Genomic DNA, 26,292 nt, shown 5'->3' with positions numbered 1-26,292 from the left:
TCACAGACATTCAGTCTAGAGAGAAAGATAAAAAAACAACTAAAGTCAACTCAGGTAGACAGAAGAGCAAATACAGAAGCACTGAGGTGAGGAAGGGCTTGGCTAGCTCTCAGGCATGTGAAAAAACTCAACATGAAAGGGGCTTAGTGAAGGAGGGTTGAGGTGCTCAAGGTGTGGTTGGAGATGTAGAGACAGTAACCAGGTTATTGAGGGGATTCTAGGTCAAGACAAGGAGTTTCTGAAGGTCAGGGGAGCCAAGGAAGGGTATAAAGCAGGAAAGTATCATAATCCCTAAATATCTTAAATCATAAATCAGACTGATATTTTCAAAAGGTCTCCTTGTCTTCTAGCAGAAAATGGACACTTTTATTTCTTCTGCATTTCTAACAGAATAACTTCTCTTTACGAGAAACACACGATGTTCTCAGTATGACAGTCACTTGCCAACTGAAGTCTCTTGCTTCATCCAAAGTTTCCTCATGGCATTTTTCACCTCCACATTCCTCAGGGTGTAGATCAAGGGGTTTAACATGGGTTCTACAATGGTGAAGGTCACAACCATTGCCTTGTCTATGGGGTAAGTGGCCACAGGCCTCATGTACAAGAAGATACATGGCACAAAGAACAAGACAACCACTGTAAGATGAGAGCCACAGGTGGAGAGGGCTTTGCGCCGACCTTCAGAGCTGCAAAACCTCAAAGAACAGAGGATGACCATGTAGGACACAATGAGCATAAAGAAGATGGTCACACACATCCCCCCACTGCTGAGAATGACAAGGAGTCCCAAGATATGCGTGTCCATGCAGGCCAGTTTCAACAATGGAAACAAATCACATATAAAGTGATCAATGACATTGGGGCCACAGAAGGGTAATTGGTACATAAAGAGAAGCTGTATCGTTGCATGCGTAGTTCCCCCCACCCAGGCTGCTCCCAACAGCAGGCAGCACACCTGAGGACTCATGATGGTCTGGTAGTGCAGGGGCTTACAGATGGCCACATAGCGGTCATAGGCCATAACAGTAAGAAGGATGATCCCCACACTACCAAAGAAATGTTCTGCAAAGAGCTGGGTCATGCAGCCTTTCAGGGAGATGGTAGTGCTCTCAGAGAGGGAGTCCACAATCATCTTGGGGGCAATGACTGAAGAGTAGGTGACATCCATGAGGGAGAAGGAAGTAAGGAAAAAATACATGGGTGATCTCAGACTCTGACTTGTGATCACGGTTACCATAATGAGTAGGTTTCCCATGACTGTGGCCACATACATGATTAGAAACATAGCAGATAATATTTTCCGCAGCTCTGGATTCTTTGTAATGCCCAAAAGAATGAATTCTGTCACATTGTTTTGATTTCCCATTTGTTAGGTTCTGATATGAGCTGATAAGAATTCACTTGGTAAACCTAAACCAAAGCAACATATGATTTACAATTAGTGACTACTTGGCTTCATTTGTTTCCAGGAACTCAGCAATATTTCTTTTTCTTAAATTTTTATCCATTAATTCATTCAGTATCCAAGCTTTTAGCTTTTTACATGTTAAGGAGCTTTAAAGAGAGATAATTCATTAACAGAAATTTTCCACCATGCCTTTTCTCCTGTTTTTACAAATTATTCTTCCATATAAAGTAGGTTTCTCCTCCTTCTTCTCCCTTTATGAATGTTACTATTAACAGTTAATTTTATTGAGCATCTGTGTTGATCCAGGCACTAGACTAACCCATGATTAGCTCTATTTTACAGATGAAGGAAATGAGTCTAATAGAGCTTAGGAAACTTAGCAAAGCTTGCACAGCTGGTAGGAGCTAAAGTTAGAATGTGGACAATATTTTCTGACTCAAGAATCAGTGCCCCTAAACCTCAATATTGCTTCTCTAAAATTATGTTGTGAGTTTATTATTTACCAATTACTGTGCTAATAACATTATATTCATTACCCTATTTTATTTTCAAAACCATCTGGTGAAGTTGTTTTTTACTTTTCCTATACTCTCTTTAGAACAATACATTAATTATTTTATATTTTTGTGCTTTACTTCTATTAAATGGTCAAAATACACCTGAACCTAATGATTATATAATTGCTGATTAATATGTTGCTCAACAATGAAGATTACTAATCGTGCTGCTCCCACAAAGACTCAGATCTACAATATAACTGATTGCATTCTTCTACTTGAACCTGAATCAGCCCAAGGCAATCCTTTTAGTAGCTACTATTCCCTAAATGGAGCATAAGATTTAGCAGCATAACAATCACAACTATTAAACAATCAGCTTTTAAGTTCACTATGTTGCTAGGCACTGTGTCAAGCATGATACTTGTTTTATCTCATTTAATACTCATGATCTCTTAAGGGATAGGAACCAATACTACTTCCATTTTAAAGAAGAAAACTGAGGCATTGAAAAGTTAAATGCCTAGTCTAATTTTATACAGGTAGTGTGTTGCAGCACTGATACATTGATCACACAGCTCAAATTCTTAACCCCTATGATCTACAGCTGGAGAGATGAACAGATTATGTGGTTTCAGGGGAGTTACTACTGCAACCAAGAGGAAAAGCTACAATGAAAACATGGCTTAAATTGTTGGTAGTTTATAAACGAGGCTGGCTGCCATGTGGTAAGAACTTTGCAAAGAGCGTGGCTTCTAATTGATGTTTGGATTATACCACTCTGTGAATGCAGAGAGGTCACATTTGCTTTTCAACAACCCTAACCATCAGCCCCACCCCTTATACAAAGTGGAGAAGGACCACATAAGACTATGGAAGTGGCATTATATTCATTTGACTTAATACCACCCTCCTCCATCCTAGCCCTGGAATTGAGGTGCTTCTTGAAAAGGCCTTGTGAATTATAAAAACATTGGGTCTGGAGTCAGGAAATGAGAATGAAATTTTTTTCTGGATTGTGTCACTAACTTAATCTGTTATTTTGGCATGTTTCTTGCATCTCTGAGCCTCAGTTTCCTCATCAGCAGAGTGAGGATAGTTCACTAGATGAGTAGCAACCTGAGGGCTTCAGCTTTCTTTAAACACAAACACTTAGTTTTTATTTGCATTAGTTGTTTATACCTCTGGGTACATTTACTTAGGGGGTGGTTCACTTCCTGTTAGAAAAGAGAGAGAAAAAAGTTTGACAGCCACAGCTCTAGATGATACCTAATGCCCTGTCAGACCTTACAGCTTAGAATTTAGAGTCCCTGTTGATACAGGAAAAAAGCTAAACATTTCCATTTGATATTCAGTTTTCTTCACCAATCTCTCCCCTCCTTACTCATTCAACTGCATTTCTCTATTCTCCCCTTTTTAGTTATTCCATTGTCAATGCCACCTGCATCCTGTTGGACTTACATGCAATTTCTTTCTGTGGAAAACTTTCCATCTGCAGGGAATGTCACTGAATCCAGATACAGCAAACCTACCTCAAAGTCACAGCCAGGGCACTTGCTGGTTTTGTCATCTCAACTTCCCTAAACCTCAATTTCTATAGCAACATGATTGGTAAAAAATCAATCATAGATAATATGTATGTATCACTTACAACTTATGAGCAATGACCAAAGGGTTTTTTTAATCATTGAATTGTTAAAAACAGCCAACTGAAGTATTAAGATTGTGTGTATTTTCTGAAACAGAAGTGAGAGTTAGTTGCACCATTTCCTTACAGCTTCTTTCAGGAATGTGATTATCTCCCGACAATAGGCTATTAACTACTATGCTTCATGCCCCTCCCAGTATCTGTACATCCTTCCTCTCAGAACTTCCATGAAGGCTAAAAGAGATAATACACATGAGGAAGCTTTGGGAAGCAGTATTCACACGTTTCTCATGATTGATCATTTCATTATGTCCTATAAGCTCCCACCTCACCTATTGCCTCTGTCCATGCCCTCTGCAATCACCAACCCATCGCCAGTCCTCCTCTGAGCCTCCCTTTCTCCCCAATGCCTGCATTCACCCTTTCCACCCTGGTATGTGTCCAATCTATTTCTGAAAGTGTGTCCTGTATAGCTTGGTTATTTCATAGATTTTTTAGGAATGCTACTTCTTTTTCATGTGTCAAAGCTACTAATATTATTAAACATACAGTGGGAACCAATACAGTTCAAGATATTTTATCAGTTAGAAGGAAACTGCAATGAACTGTGGCACACAGGTAAGGCTGGTGCAGCCCATGCTCCAGGTTTGAGAGTGGACCTGTTAGAGTCTGGTTGCTATTATCCTGTTAACCAGGCTCATTGATGCTGTTTACTGGCTGCAGTCTTTACCATTTGTACTCCCACACATGCTCCAGCCAAATCAAGGACCAGACATTACCTTGAACTTCCAGTTCAGTCTTGAATCACAACCATCAGCTGCCTTCATGATGTTTCCCTTCTCTCCACAGCAGGTCAGGGAGGAATAATTTTTCAGAAGACAGTTCAGCTGAGGAAAGGGGTGATTTTAGTCAAATTTTCTCTTTTTCTTTGCCAGTCCACTTCCCTCACTTTCCCTATTTATTTAAGTAGATAACAAATATTTCAAAAGCTCAGTAAATTTTGCAAATTTAAGGAATACAAAAGAAGTGTCAGATATGGCCCATTTCCTAAAATAAGGGGCAGTTCTAGTAAATTTTTAAAATGACAATTGAAATCACTGTGCACTGAAAAAATGGAATAAAAGGAAACATTTTAGTCTTCAAGCCAGACAGGGCATAAGAAAGGGAAGATTAGAGGCTGTGCACAGCAGGAGGAACAGCACAGGTAAAAGCTCAGAGATGGGAATAAGATCCATGGTGTAGTAGAGTAGAGAATAAAGGCCTTGAAGTCACGTATACCAGCTCACAATTTAGACTTCAGGAGCTCTTTTTAGTTGAATAATTAACTAAGTGCTTTTTAATCTTCCAGGTGTGCATTTGTATTAAGAAATGTTGAATTTTTATATTTATGTATGCATTTTAATCATATAAATTTATACAAAAATGTTACATTACATACACATATATACTGTACTTTATCGTTTAATTAAAAATTTACCATTGATAGCATCCCATGACAGTATATGGATATTTACCTTATTTCCAATTTTCTTCTATTACAATGTTGTTGCAGTGAACATCTTTGTACATCTCTATCTATATTGAAATAGAGATATATAAATATAGATTTAAGTATTCCTGTAGAATAAATTTTTACAATAGAACTTCATTACATTCAATGAAGTTTAATGAAAGAGAAATTATCTTGGAGCCTAGGGCAAAGAAGAGAGAGAAGAAAAAAATGGAAATAGCAGACACACAGATACACACAGGGGTGAGAGAAGACAGAGATATTGAGAGATTGAATTGAAATTGGAGAAAAAAATGGCATCAAAGAATCCCCTAGTAACTACTTCCAGATATATTATTTATTCCCTTGCTTCCTGCTTATGAACACTTTTTGGAAACTTATATATATAATTTTAGTTATCAATTTTCATTTCTAAGATAGAGACCAATTCATTTAATTAAAAAAAAATAATTGATGAAAGGGTAGAAAAGTAGAGCAAGCAAAATAAGTTGATCTAACTTTTTAGAACTCAAATATGAATTTTGAGTTTGCAATTGAAAATTCTTTACCAAAAGTATAAATGATGGCTACAGATAAAGCAAACAGGTATCAAGTGTGAATTATTGACATACTTAAAGAGTAACATATATAGACTTATTGAATGTAATGAATTCTATTAACAATTGCCATATTTTAAAAGTGATTTCTATGCAATAATTACACAAAACTAAAACCTACATGTTAAGTACTTAACTCAATAATAAAGATGATTCTTAGAACTTACTTTTTACATCTTGTCAAAGTAGAAAGTTGTACAAATAAAGGTTCTAAGGTCATATCAAGTGTAACCAGTATCTTATTCTACACAGGATTCACTCACATGAAGCAACTTCTTCAGAGTCCAAGAACCAGGTGAATTTATTCCAACTTGTTTTTTCTAACTGTGGAGGCAAGCCATCTGGGATATAAAATAGGGGAAAATTCAAACAATCATTAAATGTTGGTTATATTTATAGATCTCATGTTTATATTGCTTTCAAAGACATATTTAAAGGAAAAGCCTTGAGTGTCTATGAACCTAATGAAGAAATAACCTTTCTGGTTTACCTAAAGATTTAAATCCTCTCCAATTAAGAAGGATTGCCAAAGATATAGCCATTTAGAATTTTTACCAAATCATTCTGTATTATCAAATATTGACAAAATATTTACCTTTTTGAATTCCAACTGACTATATTTTGAGACCAAAGTAGAAACAGGTTTTGTTCAGCTTCTCACAAGACACATCATAAACACAATGTTTTCCTCTGGGTGACAGGACTGGCTGTAAGAAGGCAGAGTTTCTGTTTGAATAGCTGTGACATGGCACCAACCTGCATCATTCTAGTTGCATCACTCTAAGACTGGTTCTTCACACTGAGGAACTAATCCCTAACCCAGTGAATTCCCATCCACCCACTTTAATAAAAGGATGATCTCAGGGGCAGAGCATCTCTGGGGTAAGACTGACAGGCTGCTCCACAATCAGAAATTTAGACCACAGTATTAACCATTTGCCATTTATTCCTGCACTACAATCTGTTCCCTTATTATAGACTGGTCACAACCTTATAGGAGCCAGAAAATATGAACATGAAGGAAACAATCAAATACCACTTCTAGATTCCATCCCTGTCTCAGGAGTCATCTCTGACCTATATGGGAAGCCACCATTATAGTAAAAAACTTTTTATCCAGGCAGCAAAGTTTATTTAAATCTTTTCTACTTCTTAGGAAATGACATTTTCCAGTAAAATTTTTACCATTTTTTAAATGATGGGTTACAGCTTTTATTCCTTCTTCACTTTATAAAGTGATTTCATTCACATCAACTCTTTCATCTTCAATATCCTATAAAGTTGTCAGAGCTGGGACAATCATCCCAAGTTTTAGGATGTAACCCTCACAAATTGTACACAGGCTTTACTCTAGAATCATTTTTAATAACTGTTTGATGTTACCCCATGTTCCCCAGAGTCATTTAGACAAAGGTTAACATAACCTACTCATGATGGAGAAAAATGTAGAGTGAAGTGTGTTAGTTTCAGTGCTGCCATAACTAATTATCTCAAAATAGATGGTTTAAACTAATAGAAACTTATTCACTCACAGTTCTGGAAGTCCCAAATCAAGTGTTGTCAGGGCCATGCTCTGTCCAACTCCTCTCTAAGGCAAGGTCCTCCCAGGTCTCTTTCTTCCTTCTAGTGCTCCCAGGAGTTTTTTTATTTCCTTGACCTCAATTTGTATCACTCCAATATCTGTCTCCATCTTCATATAGTCTTCTCCCCTTAGAGTCTCTCTCTTTCTCTCTTTCTTCTTATAAGGACACTAGTAATTGGATTTGGGGCCCTCTCTAATAGAGTATGACCTCATTGTAACTTAACTAATTACTTCTTCAAAGATACTATTTCCAAGTAAGTCATCTTCTGAGGTTTAGCTGACATGAATTTCGGAAAAATACTATTCTATCCACTATAGGGAGTAGCACAAATCTCTATATTCACTTCTTGCAATCTTTAAAAGTCATTATTCTAATGGCTGCACAAATAAATACCCAATTTCTCTCTTTGACACCACTAAGTTTTAGCTCCTCTTTCACCCTTGTCACTATGTGAAATTTTTTTAATTTCATTTTTATTTATTATTCAGTTGCACCTCACTAGAATGTAGTCACCATGAGAACATTGTACTTTTGGGAATTTTTTTACCACTTAATTTGGCTAGTAAACTATGTAGAAAATGAAAGATAATCAATAGCTATTTGTTAAAATATTAAATAAATGTAGAGTATCCAAAACCTGTTTCATCAGGTCATAAATCAATAACATAAATTAAGAAAAGTTACTATGATGAACCAATATTTATTGTTCAAGGTATTCTCATGTCAGGCAGAGGATAAACTTGAGCAAGTCAGTTGGTATGAATTGAGTCTTCAAAAGTTTTCTGTTGACCTATGTGCTATTACATCTGAAATTCTCCATGATTTAATTATTCTTTTGAGGTCATTGCTGACTACCTCTTTCAAAATATAAATAGGATAATAAGAGTGGATTCACCTGTAGGAATGAAGTCAATAATCACTTAACCCTTTGACAAAGGAACTAAGTGAGGGTAGGGGACATGATAATTGAGAGTAAATTAAGAGCAAAGTAGTAAGAGAAATGACCAGAAATGATGCTGGAATTTACCAAAAACAACATTCATAATATGGCCCAGGGTTATCCTTATATTTTGTTATTTTGGAATTATGAAAAATATCAATATAGCACAGTGGAAAGAGTACAGACATTGTCCAAAGAACTTGGGAGATCAGTGAAGCTCATATAACCTCATTTTTCTCCAGTGTAAGACGGATTTAAGTGTGACATAATGTTGCTGCAAGAATTAAAGCTGAAGTTTGTAAAATACCTTCCAAAGTGTCTGGCTCATGGTTAACATTCAACAAAACTTAGTTCTCCCCTTCACTGAAATTATATTATAAATTATATTTTATTTCTTAATTGAATGTGTAGTTTAACCTGTGTTTACATGCAACAGGTACATATGCTATTTATCATACATTGCCTTTATTCTCCTCTTTGGAATGATTTCTTGTTAGCTGATGGCCATTGATATCCTTGAGCAGTTCTGCAATGTAAATGGAAAAGGAGACTTGTTTCCTCAAAAACATCCTTAAGCCATCATGATTACCTATCCTGAGAGTGTCCAACTGTTTACATTTTCTCCTAGATTTCTGTCCTTTTGAGATTTGCTGTTGCCAGTTTATTATTTTTGTCTCATTCATAATTCTGTTCTAGAACCTCCTCCATTTAGCTCATGATGTCTTTCACTTAGACTCCCATTCATTAGCTTTGAATTTCTTCTTTAAATGTTCTTTTATTGTTCTTTCATGTCCTGGATGAAATATGATTGTTCTTCAAAACTTCTCCAATATTAACCCTTGGCTTGACCTTGAATGTATTCCAACCTCACAGGCAGGTTACGAATATCAGAACCTGAAAAAAGGCCCGGATTTCTTGGCCTTATTTTTCCTGCAACTTCTAATTCTCAATAATTGCAACTTTTGTCATTTTTAATCATTCACATGTTCATTATAATATTCTTAAGGAATTAGAATGTCTGGAAATGGGTGTGATTGCTTAAAAATCTAATAAGCAAAGCATTTCTTAGAAATACAATTACCTAAGAGTGGGTGTGCCATGCTCTAACATTAAAAGACCTTTAACAGATCCAAAGGGGATTGAGAGCTGCACAGAGCTTTGTCAGGGGGAAAAACATACTATGAGAACTTAACATAAAACATTGTATTACAATAATCTTTAGATCTTATTCTGTAAAATATATATATTTTGCATTCTCTTGGAGGAATATTATTGTTGAAAGGTACAGGTAAAGAAGTGATGTGACATCTTTGTCATAATTTTCCAATTAGCTAGCCAAATTATTCTTTAATGACTAAAAGTATATTACAGTTGGATTACATACTATTTTTGGGTATTAACATATTAAAGGCAGCTATGTATTAGTAGACAGAATATTGAATTGGAGTTTGAAGTCATGAATTGGAATACCTTATCTGCTGTTTACCAGCTCTGGGAGCTTGTGCAAAAACAAATTATTAATCTTTGCTTAGTTAATTATTTGCTAATCTATTGACAAGAGATACAAGATGGTCTCTGCAATGCCTTCACCTTCCAAATCTGTCAGCAGAGATCAAGAGGTCGGGAGGGTGGGAAATGTGGCTTTTATCATTTCAACAAACTTCCCAAATGAAGGTGGTTGGAATGAAGGTGAAGGGAGCCAATGTAAAACTTTAAGTATAAAAGATGGACCATGGATACCCACAGAAAAGAATGAATTTTTCATACTGGGCAATCTTTAAAATGGCAAAAAAAAAAAAAAAAAAGGAAATTCCTTGGTAACTGGAAGAGTCTGCATCCTTAGAAACTCACACTCTATTCCATTTTGCAAAAGTCATAATCATCAAGTGATCATATTATTGAATGGTCAATTTTTGAAACTCACTAATTAGCCAATATTCTTAAATATTTAAAATATTCATATTACTTTTATAATTGTTTATATACATTGAGATGTATCAAAAGGTTTTTGAAAATTTCTGCAAATGTTTTGGTAAATTATTTGAAGTTTAGTCTAGATTAAGTTTTTTTTTTTTTTTTTTTTTAATTTTTTTTTTCCATTTTTATTGAGATTGTTCAGATACTATACAATTATCCAAAGATCCAAAGTGTACAATCACTTGCCCCTGGGTACCCTCATACAGCTGTGCATCCATCACACTTAATTTTTGTTCAATTTTTAGAAACTTTTCATTACTCCAGACAAGAAATAAAGTGAAAGATGAAAAAAGAAAAAAAGAAAAGGAAACTCTAAACCTCCCCTATCCCTAACCAACCCCCCTCAATTGTTGACTCCTAGTATTGATATAGTACGTTTGTTACTGTTTATGAAAAAATGTTGAAATACTACTAACTGTAGTATATAGTTTGTAATAGGTATATAGTTCTTCCCTATATGCCCCTCTATTATTAACTTCTAATTGTATTGTCATACATTTGTTCTGGTTCATGAAGTGATTTCTAGTATTTGTACAGTTGATCATGGACATTGCCCACCATAGGATTCAGTTTTATACATTTCCATCTTTTGACCTCCAACTTTCCTTCTGGTGACATATATGACTCTGAGCTTCCCCTTTCCACCTCATTCACACACCATTTGGCACTGTTAGTTATTCTCACATCTTGCTACCAACACCCCTATTCTTTTCCAAACATTTAAGTTCATCCTAATTGAATATTCTGCTCATACTAAGCAAGAGCATCTACATTTCTTCCACAAGGCAGGAGGGAGAGTCAAAGAAGGTAGAGAGGCAAAAGAAAGAGGAAACAAAAAAAAATGACAGCTAGGAAGCAGCAAAAGGAAAAATAACCTTAAATCAAAGTAGAATAAAGAATCAGACAATACCACCAATGTCAAGTGTCTAACATGCCTCCCCTATCCCCCCCTCTTATCTGCATTTACCTTGGTATATCACCTTTGTTACATTAAAGGAAGCATAATACAATGATTCTATTAGTTACAGTCTCTAGTTTATGCTGATTGCATCCCTCTCCCAATGCCTCCCCATTTTTAACACCTTGCAAGGTTGACATTTGCTTGTTCTCCCTCATAAAAGAACATATTTGTACATTTTATCACAATTGTTGAATACTCTAGATTTCACCAAGTTACACAGTCCCAGTCGTTATCTTTCCTCCTTTCTTGTGGTGTCTCACATGCTCCCCATCTTTCTCTCCCAACCGTATTCATAGTTACCTTTGTTCAGTGTACTTACATTGTTGTGCTACCGTCTCCCAAAATTGTGTTCCAAACCACACACTCCTGTCTTCTATCACCCTGTAGTGCTCCCTTTAGTATTTCCTGTAGGGCAGGTGTCTTGTTCACAAAGTCTCTCATTGTCTGTTTGTCAGAAAATATTTTGAGCTCTCCCTCATATTTGAAGGACAGCTTTGCTGGATACAGGATTCTTGATTGGTGGTTTTTCTCTTTCAGTATCTTAAATATATCACACCACTTCCTTCTTGCCTCCATGGTTTCTGCTGAGAGATCCGCACATAGTCTTATTAAGCTTCCTTTGTATGTAATGGATCGCTTTTCTCTTGCTGCTTTCAGGATTCTCTCTTTGTCTTTGACATTTGATAATCTGATTATTAAGTGTCTTGGCGTAGGCCTATACATATCTCTTCTGTTCGGAGTATGCTGCGCTTCTTGGATCTGTAATTTTATGTCTTTCATAAGAGATGGGAAATTTTCATTAATTATTTCCTCTATTATTGCTTCTGCCCCCTTTCCTTTCTCTTCTCCTTCTGGGACACCAATGATACGTACATTATTGTACTTTGTTTCATCCTTGAGTTCCCGGAGACGTTGCTCATATTTTTTCATTCTTTTTTCCATCTGCTCCTTTGCGTGTAGGCTTTCAGGTGTTTTGTTCTCCAGTTCCTGAGTGTTTTCTTCTGCCTCTTGAGATCTGCTGTTGTATGTTTCCATTGTGTCTTTCATCTCTTGTGTTGTGCCTTTCATTTCCATAGATTCTACTAGTAGGTTTTTTGAACTTTTGATTTCTGCCGTATACATGTCCAGTTCTTCCTTTACAGCCTCTATCTCTTTTGCAATATCTTCTCTAAACTTTTTGAATTGATTTAGCATTAGTTGTTTAAATTCCTGTATCTCACTTGAAGTGTACGTTTGTTCCTTTGACTGGGCCATAACTTTGTTTTTCTTAGTGTAGGTTGTAATCTTCTGTTGTCTAGGCATGGTTTCCTTGGTTATCCAAATCGGGTTTTCTCAGACCAGAACAGGCTCAGGTCCCAGAGGGAAGAAATATTCAATATCTGGTTTCCCTGTGGGTGTGTCTTAGAAAATTGCTCCACCCTTTGATGCCTCGGGTCACTGTGCTTTTCTGCCCAGCAGGTGATGCCTGTTAGCCTATAATTCTTGACTGGTGTGAGGAGGTGTGGCCGTGTTCCCCCAGGCTCTGGGGTCTGGTTCTGAATGGAAAGGGCCCCACCCCTTTCCTCCTAGAGAAGAAAGACCCCTCAGGTGGAGGTCATTAGCATTTCAATGGTCTCACTCTCTGCTTGTGCTGTCTCCACCCTTCTCTGCTTCACAGCCCTGGAAACTGAAAATGACTGGGGCTTTCTCCACTGAGCCAAAAAAGAAACAGATAGTCCCCTTCAGACCCAGTCCAAGGTGACCCTCCGGCTCTCCCAGGTCAGTCGTCACCCAAAGCCTCTGTCTGTTTTTTGGGGCTATGTACCTGTAGTGAGCAGTTCACACTAGCTACTTAAAACCCCAGTTGGAGCTCAGCTGAGCTGTATTCGCTTGCTGGGAGAGAGCTTCTCTGTGGTACCACGCGGCTCTGCAGCTCGGGCTATGGGGGAGGGGGTCTCCCGACCTGGTTCCGCAGGTTTTACTTACAGATTTTATGCTGTGTTCTCGGGCATTCCTCCCAATTCAGGTTGGTGTATGATGAGTGGATGGTCTCGTTTGTCCCCCCGCAGTTATTCTGGATTATTTACTAGTTGTTTCTGTTTTTTTGTAGTTGTTCCAGGGGGACTACTTAGCTTTCACTCCTCTCTATGCCGCCATCTTGCCCCCTAGATTAAGTTTTAGTCTAATTTGTTTCACTGTGTAAAACCAAAGAGCTTTATATGCCATATTTTTTCATATAATTTTTCTACACAACTTAGGAATGAATTACTCATTCTTTCTATAAATATTTATTAAGCACCTTCTATGTGCTAGCCATATTCCAAGTGCATGAGATAAAACAATGTACAGAGCAAATAAAGATTCCTGCCCTCATAGAGCTTACATTCTAATCAAGGAGAGAGAAAATAAACAATAAAATAAAAAAAAAAAGTAGCTAGCATGTTTTGTTAGAAGTTTATAAGGACTATAGAAAAATAAAAAGTAGAGCGTGGTAAGGAGGACCATCAGAACTAGGGGCAGTCTGCCATTTTAAACAGGTAGTCAGGGCAAACCTCATGGAGAGCATCACATTTGAACATATCCTTGGAGGAGGGGTGAGAGTCAGTCATGTGGTATCTGTGTGAAGGGAGTGGGTCTTATGGGTTTGAGGAGCAGTAAGCTGGTCACTGAGGCAGGAATCCAAGGAATAGAAGGAGACGAGGTCCAAGAAGGGGTGTTGGGTTCAGATCATAGGACCTTGTAGGTAGCTTTAAGGACTTCATTTTTAATGAGAGTGAAATGGAGTGCCAATGGAGACCTCTGAGCAGAGGGGACCTGACCTACCTGTGACAGGCTCACTCTGGCTGACATAGTAAGATTTGACAGGGGTGGATTTGGCAGAAGGGGCAGTAAATGTAGAAGCAGGGACGAAGTTAGGGCATAAATCTAAGTAAGCTGCATGAGAAAGGACTTTGACTCAGATCAAGGTGGTGTTAATGAGGTTAGATTCTGGATATATTTTGATGGTAGAACCAGCAAAAAATTCATGTCAGGTTGATTGTGTGATACAGTGAAAGAAGTAAAAAGTAATTTAAAGGTATAGAGCTGAGACACTGATAAGGAAAAAATTATCTCCAAGTGAGATGAGGAAGGCCATGTGAAGAACATGGTGGGGGAACAGGAATCAGGAGTTCAATCTGGACACACTGAATTTGAGATATTTATTAAACATTTAAGAGGAGATTCATATTTGCCTGGAGTTAGAGATCATGGTCTTGGATGCAAATATAAATTTGTGAATATTCAGAATTTAGTTAACATTTAAAGCTGTGGGATAGTATGCATTTACTGAAGCAGTATATAGTCACTGAGAAAATAAGAGAACCAAGGACTGAGCCCAGGGATGCAACAGCTTAAGAGGTCAGGGATAGAAGACAGAATCAACAAAGGAGAATGTAAACAAATGAGTGATCTGTTAAGGAAGAAGAAAACCAAGAAGTGGTGATTAATTGGAAACTGTGTAAGTGAAGTATATCAAGGAGATGAGTGATCAACTCCCATGCAGTTGAAAAGCCCATTAAAATAATGGCTGAGAAGTGACCCTTGGATTTAGCAAAAAGAAGATCATTTGCAATATCAACAATAAACATTTGTTAAGATTGACTGGTGGAAATAGCCTTCCTGGAGTTGGTATAAGAGGGATTGAGAGGAAAGGAATTAGAGAGAGCAAGTAAGAAAACTTTGTCAACATATTTTATTATTAAAAGAAAGAAATATCAGTTATCACTGTTATGTATATATGTTATATTTCACAATAAAAAATGTGAAAAAAGTGAAATGGCAGCAAAGTGATGTTAAGAGAAGGGGCTTTTTAATATGAGGGAAATAGCAGGACATTTTTATGGTGATGGGAAAGATCTTGTAGAGACCAAAGTTGCTGAGAAGAGAGAGGAGAGAGTTTTTAGACCATTGCTGTTTTGTAGATGAGAGGATATGAAATTTGGTGCACAAGAGGGGATGTTGGCTTTTGACTGTAACATGGATAGTTTGGAGAGCGTAGGTTTCTTTGGTACTAGGCAGGGAGGCTGGATATGTGGGTATGGGTTCTGGAGGGTGGGCAGATAAGGTGGTATGAGTCTATAGAAATACTTTTCTGACTGCTTCAAGTTTTCACCGTGAAATAGGAAATAGGGTCATCATTTAAAACTGAGGAAAAGGAAGGAGGTTTGGGGATTTGAAGAAAGAAGAAAAGGGGTGAAGTAATCTTATAAAGCAGTGAGAGAATAAATGAACTGAAGGCATTTGGTAGGATGTTCCAGTAGCATCAGTGACCCACTTGAGATTCATGGTCAGGAATGAAAATGAGGACAGTTAGTGTGGTCCCAAAGTAACACTGACAGGATGGTTAAAATTTCACACAGCTTTTCTGAGGATGGACAAATCTGCAAAATTCAGCTTAGCCTTCTGTTGACTTGACTGCCACTTTGTGGGAAAATAGTATAAGTGTCAAATTAACCTAAGGGTTACAGAGCTACAGAATTATTATTAATCAGGTAATCCTAAACTGAGCTGGAACTAGGAGTGTGGTTTGTTATTCCTTTTAGGAAATGATCCTGAGAACTGATACTTATTTGAGCTTGGATCTTTCAAGTAGTGTTCTCATTTGTCCACAGGTGTGACAAATTTCCCAATCACTATCTATCTATCTATCTACTATAATATATTGTCAACTCCCTTAGTAATAAACTCTTTCTTTTTCCCTTTAGATTTAGAACCTCTATCTCTTTATATATCTCTGAGAGTTCTGAGTAGTGTTGTGCTTCAGTTACAAGTTCTTTTTTTTTTTTTTTTTAATTCAGTTTTATTGAAATATATTCACAAACCATACAGTCATCCATGGTATACAATCAACTGTTCACAGTATGATCATCTAGTTATGCATTCATCACCACAATCTATTTCTGAACATTTTCCTTACATCAGAAAGAATAAGAATAAGAATAAAAAATAAAAGTGAAAAGAGAATACCTAAACCATCCCCCCATCCCACCCTATTTGTCATTTAGTTTTTACTCCCATTTTTCTACTGATTTTTTTTCAATTTTTTAACTTTGTTTATCAAAAAATTAAAAACAAACAGGCAAACAACCACCAAAAAAACCCCACAACATTTCAAACAAAGCAATGGATTAAGGAAAACAAATAACCTAAAATAACTACTTTGCTTCCAATATGTTCCTACCATACCCCAAGAAAATTAATAAACCATGTCCAAACAGAGGAGTAAGAAAAACAAATAATCTAAAATAACTACATTGCTTCCAACATGTTCCTACCATACCCCAAGAAAATTAACAACCCCTAAGAAAACAAAGGAATAAGAGAAAAAAAAAACCTAAAATAACTCTATTGCTTCCAACATGATCTTACTATATCCAAGAAAGTTTACAAACCATAATCATTCCTGAGCATTCCCATAACATTGAGATTACCCTCCATAGTTTATCTGTTCTTGTTAGATTATCATTCCCCCTCCACTAATTGGTATCTCTAGGTCCCCTACATTCTACAGTATAAAACATTGTACATTTTTCACAGAATTCACATTAGTTGGTAACATACAATATCGCTCTTTTTGTGCCTGGCTTATTTTGCTCAGCATTATGTCTTTTTTTTTTTTTTTTTTTTTTTAATATTCATTTTATTGAGATATATTCATATACCACACAGTCATACAAAACAAATCGTACTTTCGATTGTTCACAGTACCATTACATAGTTGTACATTCATCACCCAAATCAATCCCTGACACCTTCATTAGCACACACACAAAATAACAAGAATAATAATTAGAGTGAAAAAGAGCAATTGAAGTAAAAAAGAACACTGGGTACCTTTGTCTGTTTGTTTCCTTCCCCTATTTTTCTACTCATCCATCCATAAACTAGACAAAGTGGAGTGTGGTCCTTATGGCTTTCCCAATCCCCTTGTCACCCCTCATAAGCTACATTTTTATACAACTGTCTTCGAGATTCATGGGTTCTGGGTTGTAGTTTGATAGTATCAGGTATCCACCACCAGCTACCCCAATTCTTTAGAACCTAAAAAGGGTTGTCTAAAGTGTGCGTAAGAGTGCCCACCAGAGTGACCTCTCGGCTCCTTTTGGATTCTCTCTGCCACTGAAGCTTATTTCATTTCCTTTCACATCCCCCTTTTGGTCAAGAAGATGTTCTCCGTCCCACGATGCCAGGTCTACATTCCTCCCCGGGAGTCATATTCCACGTTGCCAGGGAGATTCACTCCCCTGGGTGTCTGATCCCACGTAGGGGGGAGGGCAGTGATTTCACCTTTCAAGTTGGCTTAGCTAGAGAGACAGGGCCACATCTGAGCAACAAAGAGGCATTCGGGAGGAGGCTCTTAGGCACAACCATAGGGAGGCCTAGCCTCTCCTTTGCAGCAACCGTCTTCCCAAGGGTAAAACCTGTGGTAGAGGGCTCAACCCATCAAACCACCAGTCCCCTATGTCTGTGGTCATGTTAGCAACCATGGAGGTGGGGTAGGCGAATACCCCTGCATTCTCCACTGGCTCCTCAAGGGGGCACTGCATCTTTTTTTTTCCTTTTTTTTTTTTTTTTTTTTTTTTAACTTTCCCTTCTTTTTTAAATCAACTGTATGAAAAAAAAGTTAAAAAGAAAACAAACATACAATAAAAGAACATTTTAAAGAGACCATAACAAGGGAGTAAGAAAAAGACAACTAAACTAAGATAACTGCTTAACTTCCAACATGTTCCTACTTTACCCCAAGAAAGTTACCTAATATAGCAACATTTCTGTGAACTTGCTCCTACTATATCCATCAGAAATTAACAGACCATAGTCATTCCTGGGCATCCCCAGAACGTTAAATAGCTTATCTGTTCTTACAAGTTCTTTTAATGGTCACCCTATCCAGATAGACTTTAAAATATTTTAGGGTAGCAAGCCTAAATCAGGAACAGTCTCTACAGCATCATTTATTCCAAGTATTTGTTTCCAACTTTTCATATAATTAGTAAGAACCTTCCACTTTATTGCACCTATAGTAGTAATTATGGTTCCAATCAGTTTTCAAAGCATATTTTGTTGAATACCTTGGGGCCTCTCCATTAGCTTCTTCTCTTTCGAAAATGACTTCTAATCTCAGAGGGCAGGACAATTACCTAAATTGATTGACATTCACCAATCAGAATTGTCATAGTGAAGTTATCCCTTAAAATATACTGGTTCTTTCTTTAAGATAAGGGCATCTTTGATAAATTTCAGATATTTCTTATAGTTCATGAAGCTTTAAAAAAAAATCACAATATTCTCAGCTTTCAGCCTGGTATGAGCTGTTTTATAGGCACCAGCACAACTTAACTTTCACAGGATTTAGGAGAGGGTTATGGCTATATCATTAAGTAGACATTTAAATTTGGATTTTTAATATTTGGTACATGAGAAAATATTAAGGCAAAATTTTTTTTTGACAAAACTCACTTTTCAAAAAAAAAAGAAAATGAATCAAATATTGACTGCTGACAAATCATATGATTTGTATTTCACTTATATTTACCATTTCTGGGAGCCTACATTCCTTTGAATAGATTCTGGTTTCTTTCTAGTATCATTTGTCTTCTAACTAAAGGACTTTAACATTTATTGTAGTGCAGGCCTGCTGCTGACGAATTATTTCACATTTGTATGCTTCAATGCCTTTATTTAATCTTTGTTTTTGAAAGATTTTTTTTTCTGAGTACTAAATTCTCGGTTGTCATCTTTAACTTTTTTTTCCTTTGATTACTTTAAAGACATTGCTCTGCTCTCTTCTAATTTTTCCTATGAGAAGTGAGCTGTCATTTAATCTTCATTCCTCTAAACATAAAGTGTCTTCTCTCAAGCTGATTTTAACTTTTTCTGCTTAAGAGCAATTTATTATAATGTGTTATAGTGCAATTTTCTTCATGATTTTCATATTTTTGGTTTGTTGGATTCTTGGATCTGTGGGTTTATAGTTTTCATAAAATAAGAGAAGATTTGGAATTTATTTATTTATTTATTTATGTGTGTATTTATTTATTTATTTATTTATTTTCTGTCCATTCTCCCATCCTCTTCTGCTAGGACTCCAATTACTCATATGTGAGAACTGCTTGAAGTTTCCTCACAGCTTGCTAAAGCTCTATTTATTTGCTTTTTGGTCACTTTTTCCTCTCTGTTTCTCATTTTAGATAGTTTCTATTTCCACATTTTCAAGTTTAATAATCTTTTCTTCTGCAGTGTCCAATTTCTTCAGTGTCCAATCTTCTGTTAATCTGCTATTCAGTGCCATTTTCATGTCAGTAATTGTATTTTTCATCATTACAATTTCAATTGGGTCCTTTTTAAATATCTTATGTGTCTATACTTACCATGCTTAATCTTACCTTTACTTTCTTGAAAATTGTGGAATATAGTTATAATAACATTTTAATGTCCTTTGTTACTAATTCTATAATATTTATCTTTATTTTTAGCTTCGAGTTTTCCTCATTTTGAATTATATATTCATGCTTTGTTGCATACCTATTAATTTGTTATTGGATGCACACAACTGTGATACTGTTACCAAACAACAACAACAACAACAACAAATATGGCAAAATAAACCTGGATCAATTGCTGACTAAATTTATTCAACTTCCCATAATAAAAGTCTATTAGAAGAAGAGACATACCCATTTCTAGACATAAACCCTATTAACCTCAGTCTTGACTGTCCTACATTTACTTAACTTACAAATAAAAGTTATGAGCCACCCTCATGTCTGAATGCCCTCCTCAACTTGTTCAGTCTATGACAGGACTCCCCACATGAGGCAACTACCACCCCTGACCTTCCACACTTCAAGGACAACTTCCTCATCTCACTGGGCTTTGACACCCCACTATGGGCCACCCAGCTCCCATCCAAATACTATGTGAGCACCTACTTTGTGGAATCTCATCTGATGGCTTTAGGACTGGATTGTTTAAAAAGTGAGGAGAAGAAAATGGAGGGGGAAAAAAAGAAGAGCAAAAGTTGAATAAAGTATATATATGTATATTATGAACAATACAGGTTTAATTTTAATTTCAGGAATGCAATAATGGCTCAATGGTAGGCATTCCCATGAATACAATTCATAGTAGTAATTGGTCTAAGGTAGATAGATTTAATAAGATATTCAACATCAACTTTGATAAAACACTAATAAGTAAAAATTGATGTTTTTTCCTCAATTGAGTTTTGAAGATGGAGGAAGGGGGCAGGAGGCAAGAAATGAAGGAGGCCTCTATAATCTTGAAAAGCTCTGTATTGAAGATAGGGCTTCCTCAATGATCCTGACCCTCTTCCCTGTGTCAACCACATCCAGAACAAGAAAAATATGTCTCCAATCATCACTATTATTTGTTTCCTGTAGAATAAGTCAATATAGTTAAAAAATTGAAAGAAAGTGAATGTATTGAAATTAGGAAGAATATGATAATTTTACCTTTTAGACATTTTATGATTTTGTACTGGGAAAATCCAAGAAAAGGAACTGAATAGCTATTACATTCAACAAGATAATTCAATAAGATAGCTAGGTACAGAATTACATAAATCAATAGCTTTTTTCATATCTAGAAATAAAGAGCTGGAAAATAGTGGGAAATAAATGTTTTATTTCAAAGTAAACAAAAATCTTATAAACCTAGGAGTAAGTTTACAAAAATATGGAAGTTATATCAAAAAATACTGCAAAATATGCCCAAGCTATTCAAAGATATGAACAAATGGAATGCTGTAGCGTGTTGTGTTTAGGAATACTCAAACTACTAGAGATGTCAACATCCCAAAGTTCCTAACTCTCCACAAGCAAGCTGACACATTAAAGAGTTCCCCCAATTAAATAACTAGCAATGTACTTTTTAATTAGACAAGTTTGGTCATACTGAAAAAATAAACCTGCCAAATATGCTAAGGTAATTTTGAGCAAAATAATGGGAGGAAAGGCAGACTAGATATTAAATAATATAGTATTAGAAAAAGAATAGACGCATTAGTGGAACTGAACACAAACCCCCAAATAGACTACAATAGATATGAGATTATAGAATAAAGATTAAGTTGGTATCTCGAACTACTGGGAAAAATGAATTATTCAAAAAAGTTGCAGGGACAGTGTGCAGCTATACGGAAAAATATTCTTTATGCCTTGGTAAACAACAAATAGAAAAAAATTAAATGGAAAATATCTATACATGTAGTATAGGAAACTGTGTCAAAATCATTTTACAAGGTTTCAGTGGACAATAATTTTCTCATAATGACACAAGGGCAGTTGTAAGTGAGAGCATTTCATGACAAGATTAAGAAGATGCGAAAGTTAAAGAATGAAGTTAAATGAGAAGGAAAGAGTACAGTAAAAGTGGCAATTTTCTTGAAATTATGGGGAGGTGAATGGCCTGTACTTTATACTTTGGGAATCTCTTCTGAGTCTATGTGTCTTTGTGGCTAGACATGACAGCTTGAGAATGTCCAATGTTGAATTCTTATGATCTGATGTGCTGGAGAATTTAATTGTTCACCAATACCTTTTCCTTCCTCAGGTTTATCATATCTCTAGGAATATGGGAAGAGATGATGATGTGGAAGGAGGCATGTGCAGAAGCTGGTGATCTGCACTGAGGTTCCAAAAAGTTTACTGCATTCAGGAAGCAGAGAAATATTACAGTGGGTGAAGAATGTATGCTAAAGTTCTAATCTTTATGTAAAAGTTTTATTTTTAGAATTTATAATATTAATAACCTTTAAGAATTTTATTTTAGTTTTAAATATTTAATTTGTTTAGGTCAGGGTTACTTGAAGAAAAATCACTTTAGACATTCTTCACATTAGGTGGTGTTGGATTAAGAACAGAATTTGCCATTTAAAAATATCAGAAGGAGACAAACTCCCAAAAAATGTATAACAACATACACAGTAAATAAAAATTTTTAAAAATTCAAATATCATAGATACTACAGAGCATTAAGAAAAAATGTTAGAAATAGTAAGGTAAGTAAGGTTATTGGTCAAGCTTACATGAAGGTAATCTATTTGTTTTTGTTACATTTGACAGCTGAGGCAAGTGCAGATGTAGTCAGATAAATGTTGAACTACATTTGCTTCTATCCCAAAAACTGACAGACCCTGAGGCTAGAGTTTCCCAAAACCTATAACAAGATGACCAAGAACAAACTAATGACCATTTCAAATCCCAGCAAAGTCCACTCCAGTCTGGAAGCATGTTTCATTATGGATTCTATGTCCTATTGGGGAAGCTCTGATCTCCAGGCCCCCAGAGACCTGGGTTCCTATACAATGTGCCCATCAGAGCTGATTCCAGATATCACTCATAATTTGTTCACTTAACCATACACAACTGATGTTAAAGCAGCCTCCCTATGTACTCACATGTGGCACCACCCTCTCTGATATCACAGAGCAAGAATAGATATCTTGACAGTTGTTAGTTCTTCAGTCTCATTTGAGTGTCTAGAAACCCTACACCAATTTTTGTGGAAACATGTTCTGTTGGGAAACAATGATCCTCAAGGGAGATAATTTTGGAAATCTTCTTGGTGGGTATCAGAACCAGTACCTTCAGCATACACCACCCACAGGTGTCCCCACAAAGAGCTTATTTTCTTTCCCACCAAAGATTGAGAATTTTTAATTGGACCCAGTGTCCTACTTCTTAGTTTTTCTTTCTCCCCTTCCCCTTTCTTGCCCTATCCTGGAAACATTCTTCACATTTCATTGCAGGAAATCACTCAGACCCCATCCAATGATCATCATACTCCACAATCATTAAACCAAACAAAAAAATAAAAATATTATTAAAATATAAATTTCATTTATCTTAAGTTATTTCTTCAGTGTGTGGGCACTTAGCAAATGCATGTCACAATTAAATAACACAGAATAATGCTAGCCCTATCACATAATTTTATTAAGTAGAGGCAGGAAGAAAAGTGATTCCATTCTTTAGCAATGAAGTGTATAAAAAAATAAAAAAAGGAGGAAAAAATTGTGCAATTTAATTTTGCTTTGCCACCTTATTCAAGCTTATTCCTGAGATGATTTTCTGTCAGCTACAGCTGTGGCTGCCATATCTGTGTTTAGATTTTGGGGAAGAAGAAATTATTATAATTATTGATATTATAAGGATGCCAATCTGGTTAATATTTGACATTCTAAAGAAAACAAAAGATAAATGCTCTCCAAATTAGAATGTTCACTAATATTTGAATGTTACCATTTATTATATTAACCATGACTCTGAATGCCAGGACTGATTTGGAATAGTGCTGTTGTGCAGATGGGACATGATGGCAATAACGCAATCATAGCTCTGAGGGGCAGAGATGTAAGAAATGGCTCTGGAGTAGGCATTCAGCTCTTCAGCCTTATAAATGCTTAAGTTTAAGCTGATACATGATTTTGGCTGAATACCAAGGTTGTATACAGTTTGCTGTATACCTCAGGGAATTCACTTTTTCCCTCCCTGCTTTGTGAGCCAGATGCAGTGGCTAGAGTTTCAGGATATTGGTAAGTAGGGTTGTTCTAAAAATTTCAGCAAATTGGTATTTAAAAATCTGAATTTGGGAAAAAAATATTCTACACACTAAAATAGCACCCTCAGGTGCTATGTATATAAACAATGTAAACTTCAAAGGAAGCACAGGCCTTGAGTGTGAACTCTGAACTATGCCATCCTCTGAATGTCAGGAAGGAGGCGGGGAAGAGTGGTCTCAGGAATATGTTAGGTATAAAAGCAGAGAGTTGGTATGAACTCATTGTGGGGCAGTGAGGGAAGGAAGGAGGCCTGAATCACAGTTTTTGCCCCGGAAGCACACTGGATACAGAAGCACCACTCAAGGTGGCTGATGTAATATCTTCAGGGAATATTTTACTGTGTTGGGGAACTTGAAGTGTTCTAGTAGGAGCCATTATCAGTAGCTGAATAGTAAGTAGGATTCAGCTCCAAAGCTTCTTGCCAAGAAACTGTTGGCCACTGGAAGTTATCACTGGGGAATTGATAAACAGCAGCGCCTGTTAGTGTGGAGATGGTTGTTGGCACCAAGCTTTCTAACAATTTAGGCATTTCATCAACTTTGGAGATAAAGAGACCATGGGGAAGGAGACATGGCCTACAGTTACCTGTTTACCTCAGGGAATTTGCTTTTTCCTTCCCTGCTTCATGAGCCAGATGCAGGGGCTAGAATTCATGGAATCTGTAAGTAGGTCTGTTCTAAAAACACTTTTTTCTCATCACCTCAGTATACCTCATGAGTACAAGAAATTTCACCCTAGAGAAATACATGACATATACATTAAACCTTTGTACATCCATTAATAAAGCATGGTAAGATTTGGGGAAACCATACCTTGGGTTTTTAAGGTCTGAAATAAAATGTAGATAAATCTATCTTTGATTATGTAGTCTTTCTGAGTGCTGCACTTTAATGGATTTCTTATAGGCTAAAGCATCTGAATTCAGTCTGACATTAGAAGGTATCAGGTTCACTTAGGACTTAAGGTCTTGGAATTTCACCTATTTCTTCAGATGTGTAATGACTAGGTAAGAGAATAAAGGTGATGCTTCTGACTTTAATTTTAAAAACAGGAGATTTTGTTCTACCTTGACAGGCTTTGGAGTCCAGGCTATATTCTAGGAAACAAACTATCTGATATCTTGCAAAACTCCAAGATTCTTCATTATCATGCCTCTCCTAACTTCTGCAAGTCCTTCTTAACTGTTTGCCTAAAAAGTTATGGAATGAAGAAGAGTATGAATATAGGTATGTACAAGTAGAATAAATATTTTCTATAGATATGGTTTTTTTTAATAAAAGCAGAATCATTTACTTCTAACCTAATTTTCTAGGTCATTTTTTATTAGTATTTAGTAAGTAAGAGAAAGTCTGCCATTGAAGGAGCTCTTTCTCTCCTTCACAGGAAAACAGTCTGTTTTAATGTTCTAGAAATTGTATTCCAAATATGACACAGATCAAGTGGTTAGGAATTAACATTTTAAAAACTGACATTAAATAATATAAACATGGGCTATTTTGTGGATTAACAATTTATTCATGCTCCTAATTAAATCAAAACAAAACAAAAGAACATTTTTCTTACTCTTTCCATCTTGGTATGGAGATTATTAGGGCTGTACATAAACATTCCAATCCTCACCTTTGGCACATGGTTATATCACATTTCCTGGATCCTTTGTGAAAATTTATATTATTTTGTAAAGCTGAATAATGGTACTGCTAGCAACTTATCAGTTGCATTTCTAGGTGCTCTGGATACCATTTCTGGATAATGCTGGCTTTTCCATATCTGAGTGGCAGCACTGAATAAAATATTGTCTCACAGTGTAGAATTATTACTTCTGTCATGTTTCCCAAAGTGATATCTAAAGAATAGAATTTCAGTTGATGCATGTTTCTGAGAGTTAGTTAGTAAAATTGAGCAGCTATATTTGAAAGAAAGTTCAGAGCACACATAGTGATGGATATTATAAAAAATATGTAATGAAGGTCAGTGATAATATGCCCTTTATGTTGGTGGGGAGTTCCTGAATTTTTTCCTATTTATCCTTGTCCAACTTCCTTCCACTTGTCGTCTGTTAACTAGTGACTGGAGAAACCCATTAAACTTCCCAAAGAGAATGGGCACCAATGTAGAAATAAAGTGGGTGTAAGGATTATCCTCCAAATAGAAATCTAATGTAACTGAATTTGAGGAGGCTAGTTTAATAGAATCCTTAAGGAGCAGTAATGCTTCTCATTGCAGCCTCTGACATAAAACAGATGTTTGAGCACAGAAGGGCCACCTATCAGTCTGTACTACACCATCATCTATTCTCTACCTTCTCCTGTCTGCTTTGTTTTCAGCTCTTCTTTCTTCCCCCTACACCAAAATATTTCCTGTATATGTTTGTTGTTTTGACAAATGCAACCATTCTTATGCTGGCCAATCCTGTTAGAAGAGTTGAAGTAAGTACGGTAGTTGTTAGAAGATGCACTATTTTACTGGTACTGATTTGTCTCCAGCACATTGTAACCCATTTTGTGCCACAGATTCCTCTGGAACAAACAAAACATGGACATGTGTTCATACACATAAGTACATACA

The 26,292-nt window shown here is 36.3% G+C and overlaps 1 protein-coding gene across 1 annotated transcript; it reads right to left on the bottom strand.

Moving 5' to 3' along the window:
• Window positions 1-436: 436 nt before the first annotated feature.
• Window positions 437-1,366, bottom strand: LOC119536833 (olfactory receptor 4C6-like). The gene has a single exon (XM_037839559.1). The coding sequence runs from the start codon at window positions 1,364-1,366 to the stop codon at window positions 437-439; it is 930 nt and encodes a 309-aa protein (XP_037695487.1).
• Window positions 1,367-26,292: the final 24,926 nt, after the last annotated feature.

The sequence above is a fragment of the Choloepus didactylus genome, chromosome 6, assembly GCF_015220235.1.
Source record: "Choloepus didactylus isolate mChoDid1 chromosome 6, mChoDid1.pri, whole genome shotgun sequence".
NCBI lineage: Eukaryota > Metazoa > Chordata > Mammalia > Pilosa > Megalonychidae > Choloepus > Choloepus didactylus.
This window is presented reverse-complemented; position numbering and strand designations above follow the sequence as displayed.

What these genes read in the sequence shown, in the direction of transcription:
- LOC119536833 (XM_037839559.1), bottom strand. Translation starts at nt 1,366, where the DNA reads ATGGGAAATCAAAACAATGTGACAGAATTCATTCTTTTGGGCATTACA.